The sequence below is a fragment of the Festucalex cinctus genome, chromosome 1 (genome assembly GCF_051991245.1).
Source record: "Festucalex cinctus isolate MCC-2025b chromosome 1, RoL_Fcin_1.0, whole genome shotgun sequence".
NCBI lineage: Eukaryota > Metazoa > Chordata > Actinopteri > Syngnathiformes > Syngnathidae > Festucalex > Festucalex cinctus.
In genome coordinates this window covers 25,625,684-25,652,833 of record NC_135411.1, presented here as the reverse complement: position 1 = coordinate 25,652,833, position 27,150 = coordinate 25,625,684, and the positions used below count along the sequence as shown (strand labels likewise).

At 38.7% G+C, this 27,150-nt stretch overlaps 1 protein-coding gene across 4 annotated transcripts in view; it reads left to right on the top strand.

The window, feature by feature from the left end:
- The window catches only part of atp1a2a (ATPase Na+/K+ transporting subunit alpha 2a), a 64,211-nt gene that overhangs the window by 6,730 nt on the left and 30,331 nt on the right, over positions 1-27,150 (top strand). The window contains exons 3-13 of one of the 4 annotated variants that reach the window (XM_077525663.1): positions 1,591-1,650; positions 3,424-3,627; positions 7,965-8,078; positions 8,155-8,289; positions 9,061-9,178; positions 10,355-10,623; positions 12,811-13,009; positions 14,854-14,963; positions 20,799-20,933; positions 22,634-22,713; positions 25,148-25,257. In XM_077525663.1, coding sequence (XP_077381789.1) covers positions 1,591-1,650; positions 3,424-3,627; positions 7,965-8,078; positions 8,155-8,289; positions 9,061-9,178; positions 10,355-10,623; positions 12,811-13,009; positions 14,854-14,963; positions 20,799-20,933; positions 22,634-22,713; positions 25,148-25,257 — 1,534 coding nt within the window. Of the gene's footprint in view, positions 1-1,590; positions 1,651-3,423; positions 3,628-7,964; positions 8,079-8,154; positions 8,290-9,060; positions 9,179-10,354; positions 10,624-12,810; positions 13,010-14,853; positions 14,964-15,317; positions 15,331-20,798; positions 20,934-22,146; positions 22,272-22,633; positions 22,774-25,147; positions 25,258-27,150 lie in introns of those variants that run through there. The other 3 variants (XM_077525671.1, XM_077525675.1, XM_077525686.1) reach the window with 3 other exon arrangements.

Sequence of the window (27,150 nt, the reverse complement as noted above, 5' to 3'; positions counted from 1 at the left end):
TTTTTCATTGTAATAATGTTAACTAATGCTAACAGTGAACTCAACTCAGATCCCGTCATAACAAGCAGCAATTTGGCAGCTAATAGTGGACCAACCTTAAATTAAAAAAACAAAACAAAACAAAACAAAAAAAACAAAACAAAAAAGACTTCAAACTGTAATGCCACACCATGTTGAAGTTCACTGGCTAACTAAACACGAAACAAAGACAATTAAGGTTATGTTTCAAAAACAACACAACTTTGCATTATAGTCCGCTGCTAATGCTAACATTCAGTAGACAAGCTAACACAATTAGTGTTTTTTCTATGACTGTTAAAAACACATAAGACAGATCATATATTAATACTCACAGTCACATATTCTTTGTCGTCTGTGATAAATGACTAATATTACTGTAGAATAATGCGTCGCTTGCAGTAGTTGAGTGAAACTCTTCTTCGTTTGTCTACATTACTCTATTATACTGCCCTCCACTGACCAAATTGCAATGGAGTCACGATAAATTAATGAAGATGCACAAACTGTTCAATTCTTTATGGTCTAATTTTGTTACCACAATACATTTTTAGAGAGCAACATACAGTACTATTTTCCTTATAAAACAAACAAACAAACAAACAAAAAACGCATCTACATAAATGGGATGTTGGGGCTGTGGCTGGAACACAGTAATGACATTTCCATTCATTTCAATGAGGAAAGAAGATTTGGGATTCAAGTGTCTTGAGTAATGACACATGAATGGTCATAAAATGAATTAAACTTGTATTTCAAGGCACCGCATTTTAACCCATGGAATATCTATCTATCTATCTATCTATCTATCTATCTATCTATCTATCTATCTATCTATCTATCTATCTATCTATCTATCTATCTATCTATCTATCTATCTATCTATCTATCTATCTATCTATCTATCTATCTATCTCTCTCTCTCTGTCTGTCTGTCTGTCTGTCTGTGCAGTAATAATACAATATGACAAATACATATATAATAAACAAAATCCTACAATTAAAAAAAATGCAAATTAATGCACAACTTTTAACATATGGCATAATTTTGAAAACAAAGACCTTTTGTCAAATTTCTATCCCTATATCCAATTCATACCATTTGACTCAAATGTTTAAAAAAGGGGAATTCCTCAATTTACACCAAAATGAATGTGCCCAAAATTCAATACAAAGCTATTCCGCTATAGGCAATTAATGTAAATTAATCTGTTAAAATTCTAAGCTATTGATGAATTTGACCCATTAAATAATTACATAAAAATAATTAAAAATATATTTAAAATGTTGTATACATTTTTTAAATGTTTTTTTTTTTTATATTTCCTACTACCTGATTTGTATATATTCCATGACCTTATTCATAATTAGTAAGTATTTATGAATTATTGAAGGGAATTTTAATAATGTAATGTATTTTTAATTTATTTAATGGCAGTTTTGATTATTAAACGGTATTTTAAATTATTCAGTGACTATTTCACGGGGCTGCCACGCCATATAAACGCCACTAAAAGCACCATGGAGTGCGTGTATGACAAAACTGCTTAATATGTCTTGTATATTTTGCAGGATGACCACAAAATTTCAGCGGATGACCTGAGCAAGCGATATGACCTGGACCTAGCCAAGGTACAGACACAAACACGTACAATATGTTTCTTTCTCCAGTCTCCCCGTTCACCTTGGTTATCTTTTATCCCTCAATCACACATACTTTCTTTTTTTTTTTGTGGATGAGAATGTCATGAAAAAAAAAAAAAAAAGTCGGCGACAGCGAGCTTCCAGACAGACAATTGATGTGTTGACACACTAAAACGCAAGCCAAGCAGTCGATGAGATCTCACGAGGATTGTGTGCAAATCAAAGTACGACACACAACATACACACACACACACACCGTGTGACCGAGCCAAATCTATATTTCGTGCCTGATTTTATTGGGCGTTAAAATCAGGACAAAATGTTCAATAAAGTTACATGCAGCAGTTTTACAGTGCGAGGGAGGCGTTAAGTCGCTTTATGACACTCGGGCTGTTAAATGAGCTAGACAGGAGTACTCCGCAAAACAATGTGGGCAAGTAATAAAGTATAAATACTTTATCTCATTAAGTAGATTTTTTTGTTTTTTGTGGTGTAAGCCAAAGTAAAAGTTCTACACAAACTTACAGCTTGCAGCTTGAGTTTGGACAAAAATAGAGCAAAAAAAGATGATGTAATGCCCTTTCATATGGGCAAGGAGAGCAACAGTCGTCAATGCACTTTCAGCCATCTATCGTATGGTTTAAATGGGCAAACACAAAAATACAAAATGCCAACACTCGCAAGTATGAGCAGTAGGCCACAAGTCAAGTCCTGAAGCTCACATGCCGTTAGTTCCTGATGACACTCATGAGATCGTAAAGGAACACATTCAACACTTACAGTCGCTACTGTTCCCAATGTACAGTAATTGCACTTTATGAAACCCGTTATGATCTATTATTGGCAGGCCAATTATTTTGTCACTATATTAGCTGATCTTTGCTATTTTTTTCCCCACATTACAACATAAGACCAAATAACCCTCCACTGATAAAAAAATAAAAATAAAAATCAGCAAAAAAAAAAAAAAAGCAGATTTTTGCAGATTTTCTCTTTGTTAAAAAAGTTAAAATATTTAAGAAACTGATTGTAAAATTATAAAATTATGTATTTATTTGTATTTATTTTGTATTCATTATATAGTGTTAAAATTAATTGGCCAATTAATCAATTATTGGAATTTTATTCTGCCATATATTGGAAAAATATCTAAAAATATACATCGGTTGGACTAGTTTTTTTCATTTACTAAATTTTATATTTTTAGTTAGTACAAACCAGGAACAATATGTTGTGAATACTTGATATCCTTCACGCAACTTAATTGACAATACGTGTGCCACAAGATGGCAACAAAGAATGGCTTTTACTTAAAGGGACCTCCTCAACTCACTTCAACAGTTCCAGGATGTCACCAGATGGCGCCAAAGCAATACTTGTGTTTCTTTGGCCTGAGTACAAAAAATGCGCTGAGTCAAATAATAATGGAGGATAAGTTCCAAAAACAGTAATTAGTGAAGAGTTGAATTTATGAATGACGAACCGAAATTTTTTTAAGGTGAGATATGAGCAAAATAGATTTTTTTTTAATTGTTCACTTCTCACCTTTATTCCTTACATTTGAAAATGGATTCCTGTCTTTCTACTTTTTCTTTATCAAAATGAACCTGTTACTTTTTTCAACCTAATGACACAATGTATAAAAGACGTAAATAGGAGAGTTAAATTTCAATGCGGTTGAAATATTAAGTACATAGTGTGAGCACCTTTGCAGCCTGTGGCATAAAATGAAGATCTTCTTCTTCTTCTTCTCTCCCGCAGGGCCTCACCAACGCCAAGGCGGCCCAGGTTCTGGCCAGGGACGGGCCAAACGCCCTGACGCCACCGCCCACCACGCCCGAGTGGGTCAAGTTCTGCCGCCAGCTGTTCGGCGGCTTCTCCATCCTGCTTTGGATCGGCGCCATCCTTTGCTTCCTGGCCTACAGCATCCAGGTGGCCACCGAGGACGAGCCGGTCAATGACAACGTGAGGCCCTGCATACACAGCATGTACATACCTCTTGCCCGACAAACAAACTGACTGAAGAAATCAGATAGAAATCCTAACCAGTAGCGTTTTGCTGTTTGGACAAGAGAAACAAATTTTGTAATCACACTTGTCAGGAATGCTTTGGTTAATTTAACCCTATAAACCCTGAAACATGAAATATATGAGAGAAAATTCTGATTCTATTTATTAGTTCTTTTGAAAATTAACTTCCACACATGACTTTTGATTTGTGTCATATTTGATACATCAGGTCACAAGGCTTTAAAATGATACATTTATAAATGTAAAAAATATAATATTAAACAGGCATATCAAACATATTAGTATTTCCAAAAATCAAAAACATTTCCCATTATTAAGTATAGGTGTCTGTCCTTTCTCAACTGCAAGGTCGCTGGAAAAGCCATCCGCATGATACTGTGTGATACTGCCACTGATCTGAATATATGACTGGATAGCCGATCGGCCAAGACCTTTGAAGTCGCGAAGCCGCCAGATTGCTCTTCTAAAGAAACATTTCTCCGCATACCATCCAATACATTTACAGTATCGAAATTGGAGAATATTTGAGACAGTAGGCCAACTTAGTAGAAACAGCATAATTTATGGTGTTTTAAATTTGTTAAACATAAAAAAAGAGGACATCAGACATTTTACTACTTGCCTTAAATACATGTATAAAGTATATGCAGATAAAGTAATGATGTTTACAAGAGGAAACATATATTTTTTATTAAAGAATTGTAACTGTTTGTAATTCAACAAAAGCTGCCTCTGCCAAATCTAATATTGGTGTCTAAGGAACAGAGCGATAAAAGAAAGTAGTAGCACATACTTTCCACTTGTTATTTTATTTTATTTTTACTTGTTAAAAAACAGTGACCACCCCAGCACAAACCCCCCACCCCGCCTCCGGCCTTATACTAACTGCCTACGAGCTGTATATGTCTCATTGTACGTATACCGTTTAGTTTATACAGTAGTCTGCTCGTGAGGTGGGAGGAGCAAGATGGCCGCCCTGTGACTTCAACGGCTTGCACGGGCATGTATGGGCTATCGGCTATCTAGTCATATAGTCGGGTCAGTGGATACTGCCCTCTAATGGATTACCCGTGCAATGCATGTGTCATATTGTACACGTCAGGGTTTTAATGGGGAAAAACCCCCCATTATACTCATGAAATAGAGGGCTCAAAATGTCTTGTATTTTTTAATATGATACGTTTGGCTTTATACGGTTAAACAAGTATCCGGTTCAGATGACTTCTGCTCAAAAGTGAACGAGATTTGAGCCAAAGATAATGAAGGGCCAGACGCACCTGAACCTCTCGTTTGTCAACAGTCTTGTAACAAAAAAACATTTCTACAAACACAACCGAGTTATAATTGGCACACTACTAAAAGAATAATAGATGCCTCCCCCAGGGAAAGAAGACAAGCGTCCCTCACTTCGCTGCATTAGCCCGCTTAAATACTCCGGCAAATGGTGCAGAGCAGCCATCCATAGTGCGTTTTATGGCCGCCGGTCATTACGCAATCATTATTCAGCATTTAGAGGCGTTGCATAATGGCAAACATCGCGAGTGGGGGGGGCGAGGCAAGGCGGATCGGGGGCACGCGTGCGTGGCGCCGATAACGTTAATCTCCCCCACGATTGCTATCTCGCCACGTTCGGCGGGCGACTCGTGTTCCGCCGCACGCTTCAAAGCCCGCAGCTCCGTCATTTTCTACGCATACATAATGCACCAGCCGGCTCCTCCGCCATCAGATGAACAACGCACGCCGCCTCTTAGTACGTTTTAGCGCTAATAAGACGCGTGGTGCATTTACACGCGACTGACAGATGCTTTGATAAATGTTTTGAGAAGACGTTTTCCGATAAGGAAAGCGAAAACTGGGTCCTGCAGGTGGTGCTAATGTCTGCAGTCTTGAAGAAAAAAAAACAAAAAACTTTTATAACACAACAATCACAGGAAAGAAATCATTGGGATTAACCCCAATTATTTGTGAAAATAATTAAATAGTATTTTTATTACAATTTATCGAACCTAGCACACAAAGTTCTCTGAGAAGTTGCGGTACATTTACTCACTCCAACTCTCACTTGAAGTGTCACTTTTCCTAGTTGAATGTCTGACATTTCCAACTTTTATTGAATGCAGCATGACACTCCCCGTGAGTACGATGAAAGTAAAAAGAGACATTCCGGAGAAACGTCACCGGGAAGCCGAAGCGACAAGCCATTTTCCGAGGAAACAAATGTCTTTCTCGCTTCGGTGGATTTTTACACGTCCGCCGAGTGTGTCGTTGCTGTTGGATAAACACGCAAAAAAATGAAAGAAGCAAACTTTTCGAGAGGGATTTGATGTTCCGGAGCGTTGGCTTCATGAAGGCAGCAGCTGGCAGGAGTTTTGTGAAAGATGTTCACTGTAAATATGAGAAAAGCTTCATGTTGTGACACATGAAAAAGCATCTGTGGCTGACTGAAGTCTTTCTTCTCTGTCTCAGACTCAAGACCTTGAATGCAACGTTTAAAATGACTGGAATGCTTGAATTTTTTTTCAACTAATTAGAAATGAAATAAATAAAAACAAGAAAATAAATTAAATAAAGCTATCCATTAGGAGTGTGAATTGCCTAGTACCTGACGATTCGATTCGTATCACGATTCACAGGTCACGATTCGATTCGATACCGATTAATCCCGATACGAATTTCTAAGTCGATTGTTGCGATTTTTTTTCATTCAAATTTAGAAAATACTAATCAGTAAGCTTGTAGAGTGTAAGATTTATATGAAAATGTATTATTTATTTATCTGAAATTTCAGTCTTATAGAGGTTGTAATCTGTTTCATGTTTGAACAGCATTAAAATAAAATATTAAGGCTTAATGTTCCGTTCATATAACATTCTTCCATGCTCAAGGTGTGAATCCTAACCCGAAGTCAGACGTTTTGTTGAATATTTTTCCATTAAAAATGGAAGTCTAAAAATCGATTCTCACACACACAAAAAAAAAAAAAAAAAAAAGGCAATGATGATAAGACGTTGAATCGGTAAGACTACCGAATGAACAATTCTGAGCTCTTAAAAAAAAAAAAAATAGATTTTTTTTATTGAATCGATTCGAGAATCGCGCGATGTAGTATCGCGATATATCGCCGAATCGATTTTTTTTTTTTTTTAACACCCCTACTATCCATTCATCCATTTTCGGCACCACTCGTCCTTATTACATTTCTTTAATGAAAATGAGAAAAAGTTTAGCGTTTAAACTTAAAGTTGGCAAACAAAATTTACATTTTAAAAATAATATTAAAGGTTCCAAATTTCAACATTTAAATGTAATTTAATGTCATTAATTTACATTTATTTTTTTTTCGCTTTCCAATTTTACGTAAATCCGTTTATTTAGTTTTTTTCATTTTAAAGAGTTTTTAAAAACAGTTTTAATGAAAATGTTAAACTTTTCGTTTTCATTGATTTTAATTTTATTATGGTAATATATCCATCCATCCATTTTCTTGACCGCTTATTCCTCACAAGGGTCGCGGGGGGTGCTGGCGCCTATCTCAGCTGGCTCTGGGCAGTAGGCGGGGGACACCCTGGACTGGTTGCCAACCAATCGCAGGGCACACAGAGACGAACAACCATCCACACTCACAAGCACACCTAGGGACAATTCGGAGCGCCCAATTAACCTGGTATGGTAATATAGTTTTAGTTTATTATTCATTTCATCGTACTTCAATTTAATCAATTTATCTCTATAAATACTTTCCCTGAATTTTTATTTAATTAGTATCTTTTTATATCGTAGAAAATATATTTTAAATAAATTTTTCAAAGTTTATTTATATTTCATAGTTCTAGGCTTTATCAGTAAAAATTTAGTAGTCATTAATTGTACTTCAATTTAAATGTAATCACTTTATTACTACTACTACCCAAATTTTAATTTAAAAATGTCTTTTTGTTTTCTATAATAAAAATATATTATTTATTTTGTCATTTGAATGTATGTAATTTAGTATTTTTCAGTTTGTAATATTTAAAAGTACAATTTTGTAACTTTTGAAAACTTTAATTTTTTCCCGCATCAATTTAACTGGAACCAATTTTGTTTTATTACACACAGCACTCAGTCCTGATCGAAGCGGCAAAACAGACACCTGGTTGTCATTCAAAAAAAAAAAAAAAAGGCAGCAGTACGTGAGGGCTAGGACATTGCACGAGACAGATCCGCCCCCTAAAACGAGCCTATATTACAATGACAAGAAATATGTTGTATAAATGTCTTATCATTTCCAGCTGTACCTGGGCGTTGTGCTTGCCGCCGTCGTCATCATTACCGGCTGTTTCTCGTACTACCAAGAGGCCAAGAGCTCGCGGATCATGGACTCCTTCAAGAAGATGGTGCCTCAAGTGAGTGGCAGGGAATTTGGTCAATTGCGAGGAAATTCCTCCCCTTGACTAATTTCTCTTTCCGCGTCTCTCGCAGCAAGCCCTGGTGATCCGCGAGGGGGAAAAGGTGCAGATTGACGCCGAGCTGGTGGTGCAGGGAGATCTGGTGGAGATCAAAGGCGGAGATCGCATCCCGGCCGACCTGCGAGTCGTCTCCGCCAGCGGATGTAAGGTGAGGACGCGAGGAGGTGGCTGGGATTACGGCTGCGCTTTTTTAATGGGGATTTACAGCTACAGGATGGAGACAGACCAAAAAACAGAAGGCATGGTTTATATCCACTGATTGGAGAGTCCTTTGTTGTTGGGGAAACACCCCAAAAATTTGAGTTAAAAATAAATAACAAAATAAATAAATAAAATAATAATAATAAATTGCAACAACAACAAATTCTATTAATTTGTCGTTCTGTTTTTTTTTTTTCACTTTGGGATTAGTAATGCTCCAAACAAAAATACATTTATTATAGTCAACAATATCAATACTAAAATACTACTTTTCTTTCTTATTCATTGTAATTTTTCTTTATTTTTGTTTCACTCTGTGTACAGTATACTGAAAAGCCATTACCAACAATAATAATAAAAAAACTAAAAAAACATGATTTTTATTATATCACATTATTTTTTTGGTTCATATGGCAACTTATTTTTGTGTAATTTGTTCCTTAGGTTTTGTCACATTTCATTAAAAAAAAAACTAATCAACCTGTAATTAACCTGCAATCTCATTTTAAAATTAGGCATTATTTTTAGTTCAGTAGTAGTTCAGATTCTTACAGATGGAACTGCCTCAAACAAAATGACATTTTTCTAGAACTGACATGAGGTGTTAAATTATGGTTTACAGCAAAATGCAAAAACAATGTTAATCTTTATTATTTTTTCTGTGCTTGTTGTGTTTGACCTGACAAGTGACCATATGTCCCTGCATCTCCTTCCAAAGGTGGACAACTCGTCTCTGACCGGCGAGTCGGAGCCCCAGACTCGCTCTCCCGACTTCACACACGACAACCCCTTGGAGACCCGCAACATCTGCTTTTTCTCCACCAACTGCGTGGAGGGTCAGTAGGCCACATCTGGACCAGGCCGGCTCTCATTAGTGACACTTTTGTTTGACTTTACCATACTGCAGGGTTTCTTTCTCAGAGTAAGACCCAGATTAGACGTTTGATTCCTTCTCTGGGACACAAAGCAAACCAAGCCATATTTATACCTTAAGTTCCAGGAGAGGAGAAGCGGCAGTAAAACAGGCCGAAATCCAAATGTCAGTGGGTGAGAGGGCGAGAGGCTAATTGCATACTTGGTCTGGTTAATATTAGGGATGTAGCGATATCCAAATTTCACGATACGATATTATCACGATATGACGTTCACGATACGATAATTATCACGATATTGTGGGAGGCTGGCGATATTTAAAAAAGGTCACAATATTGTAAAAAAAAGAAAAAAAAAAAAAAGAGCTCATACTAAAAAAGCACAATATATTTGCTTTGAGGAGTCGAGCGACCCTCACGGATGCATCGGGCTCCAGGTGTAGGAGTTCATTAGCATGCTTACTTAGCATTAGCATGCTAGCATTAGCATGCTGACTAGAGGAGTGGAGTAAGTTTGTGTGAGTGAGTGAGTGAGTGAGTGAGTGAGTGAGTGAGTGAGTGAGTGAGTGAGTGAGTGAGTGAGTGAGTGAGTGAGTGAGTGGAGAGGGAGAAAAAAAAGACCACACGGATGCATCAAGCATAAACCAAGCTTGAGCCCGCATAAAGTTAAACTGTATAAAATGTGCCCAACAGACGATATTGTCGATCTTTTAGCTTTATGAGATCGTCAACACTTAACAATCCTTAAAGATCTAATATCGTCATATCGCCCACCCCTACCCCAAAGATTCATTGACCTCTTGAGAGTGTTACCCCCTCTAGCAGGCTCTTCTATTGACACCTGTCGAATTTGTTCTGGGGTGCCAAATGGGCTTAAAGTAACTACTGTCCCTTGTTCCTGCGAGTAAAGGTTCCATTCAAATATGGTCAGTGACCCAGATCTCTTCCAAGTACTAGTCCCCTACATGGTCTTCTTTCGATGCCAATAAATTACCCTGGAACTAAAAAAATACAAACAGGTCTTCCCACAACCAATGTTCCTCCAAAAGATCCACAAGTCTAGCACGTGTTACTACTGCAAGAGAGCGTAGCTTAGCTTGTGCTCTGGAACTGGTCTCACGGGTTGATCCCTCACCCCAGGCACGGCCCGCGGCGTGGTGATCGCCACCGGGGACCGCACTGTGATGGGCCGCATCGCCACGCTGGCGTCGGAGCTGGAGGTGCGGCGCACGCCCATCAACATCGAGATCGAGCACTTCATCCACATCATCACGGGCGTGGCCGTCTTCCTGGGAGTCAGCTTCTTTATTCTCTCCTTCATCTTGGGCTACACCTGGCTGGAGGCTGTCATCTTCCTCATCGGCATCATCGTGGCCAACGTGCCCGAAGGCCTCTTGGCCACCGTCACCGTGAGTATATTAGGTACAGTACCTAAAGTGGGCATTTTAGAGGTGTTGTAGCCAATTCTGGAGCTCTTTTGCAGATGGATTTTCTATCGATTTTCTTGAATTATTCATCAACTTTGAACTAAAACACACCCCAGAAGCCAGTTTCACTTAGCAACATGAAATTTAATCATTCTGTTTAGGATGAGTAGACCAACAAAAAAGCTTGAAGAACTCCTGAAAAGACACAGGAGCTCTGTCATTTTAGTTTGAAGAGGTAATTTTAGGTCAACTCCTCTGTAGGAAAACTCAACTTGATAAAGTCAGAGCTGAACAAACCATATTGAAAATTCAGGTTGTAAAGTTTGATGGGAACTGTCACTGGTTCTTTTATCTTAAATGCTCGCTATACTAATAGTAACAATCAGGAGACTGCATATTCTCAGTTGAACTATTTAGTGGATGCCAGAAAGATTGAGTGTGGCACCTTATCTGTAGAACGTGGAACAAGGCTTGCCCCACTCAAAATGGTCGCTAACCTTATACTACCTCGGTCGTCCACCCACACCTAGCCTAGCCAATGTATACATGTGTGACCTGATGGTCTTAACTGGTTTCTGCTGGATTAATGTGTGGCAGAATGCAGATGGGATAGGAAGACACCAAGCCAAGACAGGTGACAGCGACACAACGGCCTAGCTCAAGTCACCTATCTAATCATTAAGAGAACCTAATCTAACAAGCCCTCACATCTAGCTTCCCTTGGAAATGTAATTGCAATTTCGTTCATTAGAAGACTCACATAAAGAAGTCCAAAGAAGACTGAATGTCTGCCATTTTAGGCTAACGTCAAAGCTAACTCCTGCTAGGCAAACACTTATCACTACAATGTTCACACCTGAACTAGCCTTATTCAGCCATTGAAGCCTCAAAAGAAGTCTGCCTTTTTGGTTTAAAGATGCCAAATTACATTAATTTCCAGGTGTTCTTTAAAAGCCATACTCAAAAGGCAGTTTCACATAAGAAGATGAAATTATCTCTATCAGAATGTCTGCCATCTTTGTTTGAAGGGTCAATTTTGCCTTAAATTGGTCATTTCTAGGAGTCCTTTAAAAGCTAAATCCTTCTTGAAAATAACATTTCCAAAGGGTCAACATTGAACCATGCAATCATCTTGAAAAGCCACTTAGCAACATGAAATTCAGTAATGCAAATCATGAGTAATTCCACAAGAAAGTCTCAAGAAGAAAAGTTGACCTTAAAGGGATAGTTTGGATTTTTTGACATGAATCTCTATTTCATCCTTACCTCCAGTGTGTGCGATCAGCACTGACTTACCCCTGACAGTGTTCTGTGACACGAGTTCTGATGGACGATCTGATGTTCTCTGTTGGACGAGAGGAAAATAGTCCAGCAAGTTGGCTTGGGTCACCTAAATAAAGCGTTTTTCTTCTAAAAACATTTTGTGTTCAAAAGAGTGATATATTTGCACACAATACTCCTTTCCTGAAAAAAAGTCAGACGCCATTACCGCCGGGCACTATTTTCTGTTCGTTCGTATCACTGCGCGTCGCCCTGTAGACAGCTGATAGACGCGCTGCAGACAGCTGATCAGCGCACCTTCCACCTTTCGAAAAAACAAACAACTTGTAGATTAGTGCGCGTCTTTCAGCTGCATGCGCGGAGCCGCACAGTGATACGAACGAACAAAAAATAGTGCCCGGCGGTAATGGCGTCTGACTTTTTTTCTGAAGGGGAGTTTTGTATGGAAATGTATCACTCTTTTGAACACAAATTGTTTTTAGAAGAAAAACGCTTTATTTAGGTGACCCCAGCCAACTTGCTGGACTATTTTCCTCTCGTCCAACACCGGACGAGAACTCGTGTCACAGAACGCTGTCAGGGGTAAGTCAGTGATGATCGCACACACTGGAGGTGAGGATGAAATAGAGATTCATGTCAAAAAATCCGAACTATCCCTTTAACACTTGACCAAGTCTAAAGCCACGATGATGTGATCACTTGCGGCAGCCTGCTCTGGTGAATTTCTCCTACTTGTGCGGATGCGCTTTGATGCATTACACCAGCGTGTCGAACGTGTGTGTTCTTGGTCATATACAAAATTTATATCCCAGATGGCCCACAAGTACACCTTGCTACACCGCTCCTCTTCATCATCCTCCACTTTCATCTTCCTCGTCTTCCTCCCAGGTGTGCCTGACACTGACGGCCAAGCGCATGGCCAAGAAGAACTGCCTGGTGAAGAACCTGGAGGCCGTGGAGACCCTGGGCTCCACCTCCACCATCTGCTCGGACAAGACGGGCACGCTGACGCAGAACCGCATGACCGTCGCCCACATGTGGTTCGACAACCAGATCCACGAGGCCGACACCACCGAGGACCAGAGCGGTAGGTAGGAGGGACGTGAGGGCAGGGAGGGAGGGGAAGCTTGTAACCACCTGCCGAAATTCATCTGTTAAGCGTTCACTCACAGAGCGGGCGAGGCTGCTGCAGTGCACGCCGCCGCGCCGATTAATTGAACTGCAGCAGCAGGCGGCGGGAAGAAGGGGGGTGCTGAACAGGCGGTGGGGGGGTTGGGGGAGGGGGGGGGGTGCGGCGCCTTCCCAGAGTTCCCTAAGTAACATTGTGTGTTTGATGCATAACAATGAGCCGGCTAACTTGGTGAGAGCCACGCATAACTAGGTTAGTATTTTGGTAACAACAGTAAATTGTTGTGGTTTTGAATAATAATAGGAACTGTTAGCATTTAATCAATGAACTCTTGTTTGACCACAAACAGTCATCTTTTTGACACGAAACACCACCACAATGGGATTGAAATGAAAGAAACAACATGCTTTAGCTGCAGACTCTCTGTTTTAATTTGAGGGCATTTACATCCAAATCAGTTTGTTTATGTGCCTCCCACTTCTACTGCATAATAAACATCCCCAGATACTGGATTTTATGCCTGATGATGATCTGCCAGGCCTCTGCTACAACTGTCTTCAGTTTCTGCTTGATCTTTACGAATTTTCACTTCAATTTTGTCTTCAGCAAGTGAAAGTAATGCTCAATCGACTGACTTGGAACATGCACTTAACTTATTTACCTTAAAAAAAAAAAAAGCTCTTTGGTTGTTGCTTTTGCAGTATGCTCGGCTCATCGTGCATCGGCACTGTGAAGCGCTGTCCATTGAGTTCTGAAGCATATGGCTCAATATGGGCACATTATCCAAAACACTTCAAAATTCATCCTGTTACTTTTGGCAGCAGTCACATCATCAATACAAACAAGGGAACCAGTTCCATTGGCAACCATTATGTACCCACCTGGCCATGGAACAGCTGAGCAGCCAATTGTCCCATTACTTTTGGTCCCTTAAAAAGTGGAATTTCACTATACAAACTGTTGCCATTCTTACTTACAGGCAAAATGATGCAAATTGTGTTGATGACCAAATAGTTATGGACTTGACTGTATGTTAGCATTTGGTCACTTTTCAATAGTCCTACTGCCTTACTGTATGGCATGATGTAAAATATTTATCAGTCTGCATTAGCAACCTCGTTACAAAAAGTACTGTCTTTCTATATGTAATATGTTAGCTTACTGACTGTTAGCATGATAGCATTACATGAGTTCTATTTGAAGTAGTACCTGGCAACACTGCAATATGAAAAATCCATAATAAACTGCCCAAGTGTAACTTTGTACCTGACTCAAGGCCATGATATAAAATCCTCATCGAAATTCCTCTTTATCTTTTTGTACTCCGGTTATCTTGCTGTATGTTAGCATACCAACTGTTAGCATGACAGCATTTGATCAATTCCGGCTCAAAAGAGTAGCTGTATTTAATGTAAAAAGACCACAGGAAAGAGACTCGATATGAAAACAGCAGCACTCTCACCAATCCATCTGTCTTCGCTCACATTCTGCCTGTAAATTCAGCAATCTGGAGTGAAATGAAAAATGAATGCAGAGGGCACCCGCGCTGAAGTGAAGGTCATTTTCACAAAGATTGCTTCAGAGAAATCATCACACAAATGTTAAAATGAATGTCATTCTTCAAATTGGGAATTGGAAAATCCCAGTGAAAATATATATTCTTGTTACTGACCTGTAGTACTCATGTGCTATTGTGTGGGATCTGGGAGCTAAGCTGCTAGCATACATATTGCATGAATCTACCATAACAATAATAATCATAAAAAAGTCTCATGCAGCTCCCACTGCCGTTCTACTTGCAGGTTCGTGTTTTGACAAGAGTTCTGCGACGTGGGCGGCGTTGTCCCGCGTGGCTGCCTTGTGCAACCGGGCCGACTTCAGAGCAGGACAGGAGCAAGTCTCCATCTTGCAGGTGAGCAAACTCTCAACACACACGGCAAAAGTTTACACTCATGAATAATAGCCACGTTTTTAGTTTTAGTGGGAACATTTAAGGTGGAACACAACCCAATTTGTTCGTTGATCATGAGTTAGCATTTGATCCATTTTCATTTGATATCTGACTACTATTAAGTTGCTATAGTTGGAACCATAGCATATCACAACGTATGTAAAAATCCAAAGTAAAAACAGATGGTTGAAAATTTTGTTTACACACAAAGATAATCAGTCTGCTTTCACAAAGAAATACAAAAATCTGAGAATATTTACTGCTGGGAGGCAGAAATCAAAGGGTTTGGAGTGACAATTTTTTTTTTTTCACAGTGGTTCTCAATCAGGTGTGTCCAAACTTTCATTTGAGGGCCGCACAGAAAAATGGAAGGATGGAGCTAGTTTACCTGCTGGTTAAGTAGAAGCACTTGTGGCTAATGCCAAACTGTGGCAGTGTTTTTACTTTGTGGATTTGACACCTCTGTTATGTGTTCAAGTTTCTATATTGCTGTATTTTAGCATAGGCTACTGATGTTAGCATGTTAACAGTTGTTCGTTCTCATTTGAAATAGTAGCTGATACAAGAAGAGACAAAAACATTTTGATCCGCCTTAGCAATTTTTGTATCCAGGTTGCCGACATACAATATATTAACATACCATCTGTTAGCATGTTAACGTGTTTTAATCCTCATCACAAGTCGTGTCCGAGTATGTCTAATCTCCATTAGTGCTTTATGTATTTAGACTGAGTTGAGTTTGGAGTTGAGTTGCCATTGTGTATGTTAACATACCACTTGGTAGTATTTTAGCCTTAGCCTACACATCTATTCTCATTTGAAATGTAAAAGTCCTTATGTCTCTTCCGTGGCACTTATTTCACTGTGTGCTATCTTGCTGTGTTAGCCCACCATCTGTTAGCATGTTAACGTTCTATTTACCTATCTTAGGAGGCTTTAGCGCCTGTTCAATGAGGCACAAGAAGTCATCAAAATTCACACTGTGGTTCCCACCGCGGGCATTAGCATGCTAGGTGTGAGCATGCTGGCTGTTAGAATGCTAGTCAAAGTTGAAATAGCTGTATGGGGCCAAGAAAGCCCAACTCCCCACAAATTTGTTACCAACTGAACGAAAAGGATCTGAAAGTCATCATCTCAAAGTATCCCACTTGGATATTGTTCACCATTTTGACTCCCCCCCCCCCCTTCTTTCCCTCATGAGTTTCTCAGAGCTCCACAGGTGTCGGAAGCCAATTAAAAGCGCATAAAAAACGTCAGTACTTTCACACTCCAATGCAGAGTGTCAGCAGGGAGCAGACAACCCTTCACAGAACTCTATTATTAGGATCTAAATAGCACTTTAATGGCGCTGCCGCCGGAGTGGACTTTAATTGCTTTACATAACGCTGTAAAAATCAGTCTCTTCAATAACATGTCATTAGATTTTATAAGTACATAGGTAATAGGATAAGCAGACTATGTATGAATATAAATTCATCATGTTGCGGCGTAAATGAAAAGGACACCCCCTGAAGTGTTGTTTATGGAAACGGCCTTCTCCGTTTCCATTTCCTGTCACATTATCAAGAGTCTGGTACTTGCATCGATGTAGCCATTTCTTCCCCAAATGGAATTGATTCTGTTTCATCATTTAAAATTATACATTTTGTATGACTGTAATTGGTGGAAGGATTTATTGTAAGACATGAAAACCTAGATGGAACATTCTTTATTAATTTTTTTTACCTGTACCTTAATAATTGGTTAATTTATTCATTGTAATGTAAATCATACACATAAAAAATAATAGAATAGCTTTTTCATAATTAAAAAAAAATATATAAATTTGGATTTTCAAGAATGTCTCACAAATAACAAAAAGAAAGATATTAAAATGAAAAAAATAAATGTAGCATTTCATATTTACTTATATAAATTAATAACTGGGTAATGTATTTATTTATTGAACGCCTTGTAAAAGTCTTCATCCGCCTTGAGTTTTCCAACATTTTGGCATTGTACGACCACAAACATACCATAAACATTTTACGTTTTCTTTCTTTATTTATTTATTTTTATCAAATAATTGGACTAATTACCTACCAGTATTATTTATATATAATACAATTAAAAACAATAAATTATTATTTTAAATAATCAAATTACAAATGAGAATAAACTCATATTCTACTCATTCTTATTGTTAGATAAAAATATATCAAGTAAATAAATAAAGACATTTGTTATTCATTAAGTTTAATACAGCACTTGCCTGGATACGGCAAGAAATGAAAATCCTCATTGATCTGCCTTCGTGCTTTTTGTCACTCAGGTTGTTTTCTTGCTATTCGCATATTGACACTTAGCATGTTAGCATTTGATCACTTCTCATCCACAACAGTCCTTTTTGAGATCCCTTTTGATGTGTTTATCCATTCATAGAAAAACAAGGACAAATGTTACCATGCGTGCATCCTTCTTGTGCCCAGCATTCATGAATGAATAAACAGCCGGGGAAAAAACTGGGCCGTCACGGTTCGGACACCCCGCCGCCACCGCCGCTGCTATGTTGAACGTCATCTCCATTTGAGATGCTATCGTGCATAAGTATTCGTGACAGGTGAGGAAATTACTCACAAAAAAAAAAAAAAAAAAAAGCTCTGGCAGGGCACACTCACAACTGAAATCAGTGACAGCTATCTCCGACATTCTATATTCTAATAATGTTAAGATTTTTGTAATAAGGCCCCAATCAGGATAGGCCATTCGGAGAATGGATGGATGATTTGCTTTTTTAGCTGCCGTATTCTATCGAAACACTTTTTTTGCTATGTAACATACCAACTGTACTTTCTGTATCATGTATGCTTGTTCTTTGCTTAGCCTTACCATAATATGATTTTATTACGTCTCTTTTAAAATAGCAGGCAACTAAAGTGCAAGATATAAAATCCTTATTTGATCTACCATTAGCATCCCAACCATTGGCATGTTAGTATTTCATCAATTCTAATTTTAAAATCGTACCCAGTGCCAGCTTTATTTGAGCTACTATAAAACTTCCTCTACTTCTCTTCTATCATCTGTTTGACGACCAGCTGGTACCACGATAGCATTTGTTCAGTTCTGATTTAAAATAGTACCCAATTCCCAGATGATATTTCTGTCCAAAGAGGATGTTTTTTTGTTTTTTTTATTTATGTATTTATTTTATTTATTTATTTTATTTTGTATAAATCTAGTCCTTCATTAGCACTGTTATGGCTGTTTTCAGCTATGAAAGAGTTGCATATTTTCTAAAAAAAAAAGGAAAAAAAAAAAGAAAAAAAAAGATGCATATTAATGCATGCAAATTCTATCAAATAATCGAGTATTCAAATAAAACTAAAAAGTACTGTTATATATGTTTGCTAGATACAGAAGACCAGAAATCACATTTCGTCTTAATAATGAATGAACAACCAACTGGTTTTCATTTTTGAATAAAAAACTTTGTTTTTTAAACTTAAATTTAAACTGTGCTAAGCAGCACACTATTTTCCTCTGGAGAAACAATAACAATTGAGATTTTAGTCAAATCTTTACCCATAGAGTTTGGTCTTTGAGATGAAGTGTCGTCACAACGACAGTAGCAATTTTTCCGGTGAAAGCAGCACATTCTAAGCCTGGTTTGTTAAAAAGTGATCAGTAGGAACGTAACTGTGTCAGACTCTCAGGTTCAAAGTTGGTTCATTTTTGCCTATTAAATTGCCCTTTTAACATCCTTAAAGCCAAAGTGTGTAATCTTTAGCGCCATCTAGTGGTGCCGAATTCATTCAATTTAAAAACCCACTATTGATTTCAATAATATGAAAAAAACCACATCACATCAATGTGCATTTTTAAAAATATAATCATAGTTGTAGTAATAACTAATTATATTTAATGGCTGGGGCCTCACCTTACAAGAGGCTGACATGTTTCACCGCCATCTTCCTGCTTTGCGAACGTAATTAGCCCTGGTGGTGCTTGTATCTAGTGTCGGACCCGATGGGGGTAGCTTACCTTCCACAGGGGGCATGCGGGTGGTCATCGTCGAGTCCCGTGAGATGAGCACCATCACTTGTCACCTGCTTTTCTCTCGCAAGCCTTTACTAGCTTTTTATTTTTATTTTTTTAAACTACCGGTAACTTCTGCCCGCAAGATGCTCTTGTTAGCTGCTCCTCAAATCTCACTCAGTTTCACACCGGCTGCCAAGTCGTCGCTCGCCGAGATGTTTTTTTGCTCAAGCAAATTAAGAATTGGTGATAGGCTTGCAGAGAGCCATCGTAGTGTGCGTGCTTCTAAATGGATGTGCTTAGGCTGCATTCTATGCTATAGAGACATCTACTGGTCAGCTATTACACACTGTACCTTTACATCGCCAAAAGACGATGTGATGTTGACGTCGGTGGTACTTTGTAACAGCAATATAAACACCTAATCTATACAGTCAGGTAGACAAGCCTAGTCCACGGTTAAAAATAAAAGCAAACCAAGTATTGATGTCCATATATTATTAGGTAAGGTTTATTTTGAAATTGGCCCTGGATTATTGTCATGCATAGCATGAACTATTGTTGCTGCGGTTGGCTTGACTTCTTCCTGACAGTCTACACTAAATAAGCAGGTAGCCTACCCGAGGCGGAAAAAAACTGCCTTGAGCATTTTTTTGAACCAAGGTACTTGAATAACTCGGGGACTCCTTTCACTCCTAATAGATATTCATCCATCAATTTTCTGGGGAAAAAAATCAACAAAAAATCAACTTTGAACTAGATGGTAGGAACACTGCCACACAAAAAAAACTATAAATGTGCTGACTGCTTTTGGCAAATGTCGCTTCCCCCTTTCCCCATTCGTTACAAAGACGGAAGTCAATTTGAATGTCGACGCACAATTACGGTACTGCTTTCATGGCAGAAGCCGCAAAACAACTGAAAAAGGTTTATCTGAGGAGACAAAAAAAAACAAAAGGATAAAAAGGAAAGAGGATAAAAGGACAGTCAAGGATCAACATTGGTCCGACTTTCACTCGCTATCATGAGCTCAGAAACGACGCAATGCGCTTTCCCTCATGAGAAATGTGGTCTTCTTCGATTTTGTTATACTGAAAGTTCCTTAGTGTTGAAAAACAATACATTTTAAAGACTCATATTTTTAATAAACTTGTATTTCTGAAAAAGTTGGACATTTCCACTGTAAATAAAATCCTTAGCCGTAGCACTTTCTTGCTAAATGTTAGCATTCCACAGTTATCTGGTTAGCATTTGATCAATTCCCATTTAAAATAGTAACTGACTAAAAGGAAAGGGTGTAAAATCCAAGCTACCATAGCTCTTTCTGTACTCGGCACTCGCCATTAGCCTACTACACGTCTTGCTTCATATTAGCATACTAACCGTATCTGTCCGTATCTGTTAACTCACCAACTATTAGCATGGTAGCTGTTAGCATTGTTTGCTACCATAGTTGATTTTGTTTTTGTACACTTTGATTGTTGTTGATAATGTCATCTTTGCTCATTCTTTATTTATGTTACCATTGTCGGAAAAGTGCAAGGACAACAACATTTGTGGCCTGACTACAATTCTCGGAGATGCAGATGTTGTTCAGCTCTACTTTACATTATTAATGAGCGGCATAATGCGAGTGAACAATGCTCTCCAGGGTGCAACTTTAATCAATTAAAGAACACCCGGTGGCAAAAGCTTCCGCTGCACCGTGACAAAGACAGCTCTCCTTTCTCGCTGAATCGCTAGTGTATGTGTGCGTGTGTGTGTTTGTGTTTCCTGCAGCGGGAGACGGCGGGCGACGCATCTGAGTCGGCACTGCTAAAGTGCATCGAGCTGTGTTGCGGCAATGTTCGAAAGATGCGAAGCCTGAACGCCAAAGTGGCTGAGATTCCCTTCAACTCCACCAACAAGTATCAGGTACTGCATGACATCATTAAAGATAAAGGTCCTACATGAAACATTTAAAAATGCCACCTACAAGTATAAGTACAATATGACATTGATAAGAAGTACCAGGTACAAGATGACATCTTTAGAAACAACATAAACAAATACTTGGTACAATATGACGATAACAACCAGGTACAACTTGACATCATCTCAAAACTGCGCCAACAAATACCATCAATAATGTAATGTCTTTTAAAAACTTCATCAAATGCAACAAATTCCACTGCCAAGATGCAAGGCACAAAATGATATCATTTAGAATGTACGCAAGCGTGGAACTGACAAACATTTTTGACTGGCGAGTACATTCGAATGTACTTGTAGGCTAAATACGGCAAACATAGCATATTTTCCGAAATGCCGAACCAAAATCATGCACTGCAGACTTAATAATAAATCAAAACAGTTACAATCGTGTTGGTATGTGGGCCAAATGCTTGGGGGGGAAAAAAAAAAGTGTTTTATCTTGTGACATTATGGGAAAATATGCTGTTTGTAGCATTTAGCCTACAAGCACGTTCATAAGTACTTGCGAGTATTTTTAAGAGTATTTGCGACTATGTTTGAACGTTTTTAAATACGTTTGAATGTCAGAAATGTTTACTCCACATTCGCAGTTCAATGCTTCCGTACCAGATACAACAAGAGACTTTACTTTTAAAAAGTACCAGGTATGACATGAAATATTAAAAACTAAATAAATAAAAATAATGATAATAATCTTCCCTATGTTACTTTAGGGGCTCCTTATGTTACACAATCAGGATTTTGGAGCTGATCAGCAAGTTAAAAAAAAAAAAAAAAAAAAACGATCGATCCAATTAGAAGATGGACCAATCTACCCAATCTGTTTAACAACTGTATTGTACAGTCAACACCCTGCATTCACAAATAGCCAAAATTCACGTATAATTGACGCCCACTGGAACACCAATTAAACCCTGTAAATTCTCCTCAAAAATACAAACATTGTAGGAAAAATATTGAAGGAAAAAAAAATCTTACTGTCTATGCTGTGAAACCTTGGATGATTAAAGGTGGGGTCTTAAGTTTTGATCGTTTCTGTTTGTAAACAAACAATTCAAAACAGACTCCTCCCATAGGTCAACCCCCCACCCAACATTGCGCCTGCCTTCAGCGACACGCCCCCCGCTCTGTGATTGGCTGGAGAGGTAAACATTGACTTTCCGTCCAGAAACGTCCCTCTTATGGCAAAACACACACAAAAAAATGGCAAAATACATTACATTTAATTAAAAAAGAAGAAGAAGAAAAAAAACAAAACCCTGCCCTAACAAGTCCCAGGTACCTAAAGCCCTCACTTGGACTCATTACTCTTAAGCGCGAGTGTAATTGTAAAACATCTAATTTGAAACACTAAGGCACTGTTGCAGAAGAAGACCTCCAGGCATGAGCAATCGATCTAAGCGGATCAGCCTCTATATCCCGCCCAGTTGCTTTGATTATAATTTTAATTATTTCATGGTGCTCTTTCTCTTTCCAGCGGGGGGTTTCAATTAAATGCTCGTCAGTGTAAATATTTAGCATTTAAATCATTTATTTCATTGATGTTTATTTCATTTTGTCGCACCATCGCGGTAGGACGACAGTGATTTATTTATGCTCTCTCACTGGATCTCACTGCTCCCCCCCACCCTCTCTTAAAGCTCTCCATCCATAACGCAGAGGACAATCCTTCCGGTCATATTCTGGTCATGAAGGGCGCGCCGGAGAGAATCTTGGACAGGTTGGTTCATCAATAACGGATTAATGGCAGACTCGCATCGACACAGTGTGGAAAAAGACGGTAAAGCTGCCCTCGGTTTTTATTCTCTGAAATGGCCAGTGAGGTGAAACACTTCCAGAAGGTGCTGCTATAGTTGTAGGCCTTTTCAGACCATACTAGACGATCAAAGACTGATGCTTTGAGTCATGTCATACGTGTGAGTAAGACAAGTTGTGGAAAAAAATAGTACACAAAATACAGTAGAACTACTCACCCTTTCTTAGACGCTGTTGGAGTGATTTTTATAATAAGCAAATTTATTTGAACATTTACTTGTAGGGCTGTGGGCATCACAACAATGCGATTTACCGATTTTTGTGATTCGATTATTTTTTTTGATGATGGTAAACACAATTATTATTTTTTTTAAACAATGTATAATTGTAATTTTATTTATTTATTTGCTATTTCTGTTTTTGAGTGCATTTTTACATTTTTAGAACTAAACCTTTTTGTAACCTCTCTCAAATTAATGAATGAAATGATGAATTTAGTAATATAAATAAATATAAATCAACAAGGTTTTCTTTTTACTGGTACTATATAGACAATATGACATACAATACTCCACCAACAAATAGCAGGTACAACATGACATTTGGGATCAGAATCTAAAACCAATTTCAAGTACAGTATTTCAATGCCTCAAATTTATTTGTTTACCTGAGGAGGCCACTTATCGATGCTTCACGTCTGCCGTCACATTTTTGGTTTCTAAACTTTTCCAACGTACATAATGATTTAACCTATCATCTATATTGTTCTCCCTTTGGCTGTCAAGTCCACACTTGTGCCTTTCTCTGTATGACTTGTGTGCACACACGGCTGACAACAAGGTGCTCTAAAGCATCCACGCCAGCATTTTGGGGGTTAGGGCATAGCTAGACATAGGCATAGCACTTAACAATTCTAGCCATCCATTCCTTGACCGCTTATTCCTCACAAGGGTCGCGGGGGGTGCTGGAGCCTATCTCAGCTGGCTCTGAGGAGTAGGCGGGGGACACCCTGGACTGGTTGCCAGCCAATCGCAGGGCACACAGAGACGGACAACCATCCAGACTCACAAGCACACCTAGGGACAATTCGGAGCGCCCAATTAACCTGCCATGCATGTCTTTGGAATGTGGGAGGAGACCGGAGTACCCGGAGAAGACCCACGCGGGCACGGGGAGAACGGCCAGGAAGGCCAGAGCCTGGACTCGAACCCGAGTCCTCAGAACTGGGAGGCGGACATGCTACCTACTCATTCACCGTGCTGCCCCACTTGACAGTTGAAATGGATAACTACTGATGAGAGCGATGGTGCTCAAATCCATATTGGGACACGGCCGATATGATTTTTATTAGGCTAATTCCTATATTTGGCTGAATAAAATTCTGATAATCGATTAACTCATTCACTCCCAGTCATTTTCACAGAAGCAACCCCATTCACTCCCGGCTGTTTTACTGGATTTTGACTGATTTTGAAAGGCCCACAGAATATTGTGTTCTATTGCTATAAAAACATGGAACCGACCAAAAGGAAGATTAAAGTCTCTTCTTCATCAGGAAAAAAAAAGTATATTTCTATCTGTTTCCGTTTTGCAGCAATTAGCATTAGAATATAGGATTGGAATATAGCTACGTTTCATCATTATTCATAAATCTATTTAGAATTGTGAGTAATTGCGGTTTTATTCAACATGGCCCTGGTTGATCTCCTTTTATCTGCTTCTACCTACTGGCCGTTTGTGTAAAAACTACCATTTTTTTTTCAACCGTTCTTTGCAGTTGAGAGGCTGCATCAAAGCCTTCTGTATGCTCTACCATAGGAAGAAAAAAACATTAAAAAAAAAATATATATACGTCTTTGGGACACTTAAAACATTTAAAATAGAACGTGTTTATACCTTTTTGGCAGCAAATGAGTTAATTGGCCCGTTAATTAAAAAAAATACATGTATAAAATAACACAATAATGACATGAATTACAGTCAGAACATTTGAATGTCATTATCTTTGATTTATGTTGTAAAAAGCAATCAAATCGGCCAATTTTAAATATCGGCCGATGAAATCGGCTGGCCGATTAATCGGTTGCGCCCTAGTTTTTATATATTGGGAGAGGGACAACTCATGATGGTCGCCAAAGCTCTGTTTTAGCCACAGCATAAAAAATAAAATAAAAATTAAAAATGCTATAGCTCACATAGTTGTCAGTCTTTTCGCGTTTTCAGCAATTACCTTCAAATATATATATCATGTATTTCAAAACAATCTCTGAATTGACTTTTACTGGGCTACAGAAACCGCGAAACACCATATTTGCTGACTGTTTGAACTGCCGGCTCTATATTTCACCGTCTCATTAGCAAATGGTTGTCCCCCCCCACCCGTCTTGATTTGTCTCTAGGTGCAGCACCATCATGATCCACGGCCAGGAGCAGACCATGGACGACAATTTGCGGGACGCCTTCCAGAACGCCTACATGGAGCTGGGCGGGCTGGGAGAACGAGTGCTCGGTAGTGTTTTTGTTACCCACCGGGGAGTAGATAGATAGCGCGCGCGGGGCAGGGCGGCGGGGCGGGAGGGCGTCCATTATCTTTTATCATCTCCTCGGGTAAGAGGCTAGTTGAGCCAAATGTCCCTCGTAAGAAGTGTGCCGTGTTTATCGCTGCACTTTATCCAAATGAGAACGCTCTCCACTCGGGCTCGGACGGAGCCAAACGCTGAGGAGACACAAAATGTTGGAGACACGTTTACAGCAGCTGCACATATTTATCACCTGCAACGTAAATCTATTATATAAAGACTTAAAGGCTACGGCAGACGACGTCATTGATTAGTAGTGCAAGAAATCACACTTGGGATGCAAAATATCGCAATAAATTCCAAAGCCTGGAGGTCATGTAAGGCACTTTTCTTCACCCAATATTATTTGAATACATTTTTGGGAGATTACCAGCACATTTTTAAATTGCATTGTACGTGACCTTTATTTATTTATTTATTTATTTATTTATTTATTTATTTATTTATGTTAAAGTAGCACTAAGGAACTTTTCAACCTTAACAACATATTTTCATAACTCTTCTGATGAAACATCGACTTAAAACTAGTTGAACGGTGCCTTTGCCATGGCCTTAGGGGGTCTGTATTCATTTTACTGGCGCTACGCAACTTTGAGGAGGATGGTAGGAACACTGCCACACAAAAAACTACAAATGTGCTGCCTGCTTTATGGTATACGTCACTTCCCCTTTCCCCATTTGTTACAAAGCCGGAAGTCAATTTGAGCTAAAAAAAAAAAAAACGAGACAATGTGCTCGTCCTCATGGGAAATGTGAAATTCCTTCAGGCATAACAATACCGCTTTTTCCATATGGCGCCGCCATAATCAACCTAAACCGAAAGTTCCTTAGTGTTGCTTTAATATCCCATATTTAGATTTTAGAATGTTGTAGTAGTTTTACACAAGGCAGTAAATACAAAATACATTTAATATCTTTATTCCAAACGAATGATGACTCCCAAACAAACGTGCACAAAATACCGCATCGCCCAATCAGCTCCAAGTATTGTGCAGAATGTCCCGCCTTTCCCGAACGGATATGCCGAGTGAAGTTCCAGATTGATGTGAAGAACTCCCTTGAGTCAATCACAATTTTCAACCTGGCTATTTCCAGATTAGTGTTTCTCAAAGTCGAGTCCTAAATTACCACTAAATGTATGCATCCCTCTAGTGGTCATATAATGAATCACTGACATAGCACAGCTCATTTTTATTTAACTTTTAGGTTACATACATTCACAGTTAATCAAATTTATTACAGTACATTTTTTTGGGTCCTCACGTGTATGAAATTTTAATTGACTCATTATTTACAGTCCCGCCCCCCCCCCTCCTCTATTTAAAGGGATACTTGACTCATTGAGCCATTTTCAGCAGTAAAAAGTTAATATTTTGTCTATAATTAATGTGGTAACTTCATTATTTTTCATGTACAATTAATACCTTTGAAAAGTAATATTTCCACTTGTTATCAACTGAAGATGACATCGCCTGTGCTGAGGAAGTAGGTAACGACCAATCATGGCTCAGTTTACTGACCGAACCCAGAATACAGGTGAGCCATGATTAGCGGTTACCTACTTCCTCAACACAGGTGATGTCATCATCAGTCAACAGTTTATTAATAGTACATTAAAAATAATGAGGTTATCAAATTCATTCTGGACAAAATATGAACTTTTCACTGCTGAAAATTGTTCAACGTGTCAAGTATCTCTTTAAGCTCAATGTTAATGTTCAAACTATAAATGGAATTTTTAGGACTAAAACCTCAGCTGTATTTTAACGTCAGTCATGATGCTGGCACTTTGGACAGCTTAGTATTTTTTTTAGGTGGTACTT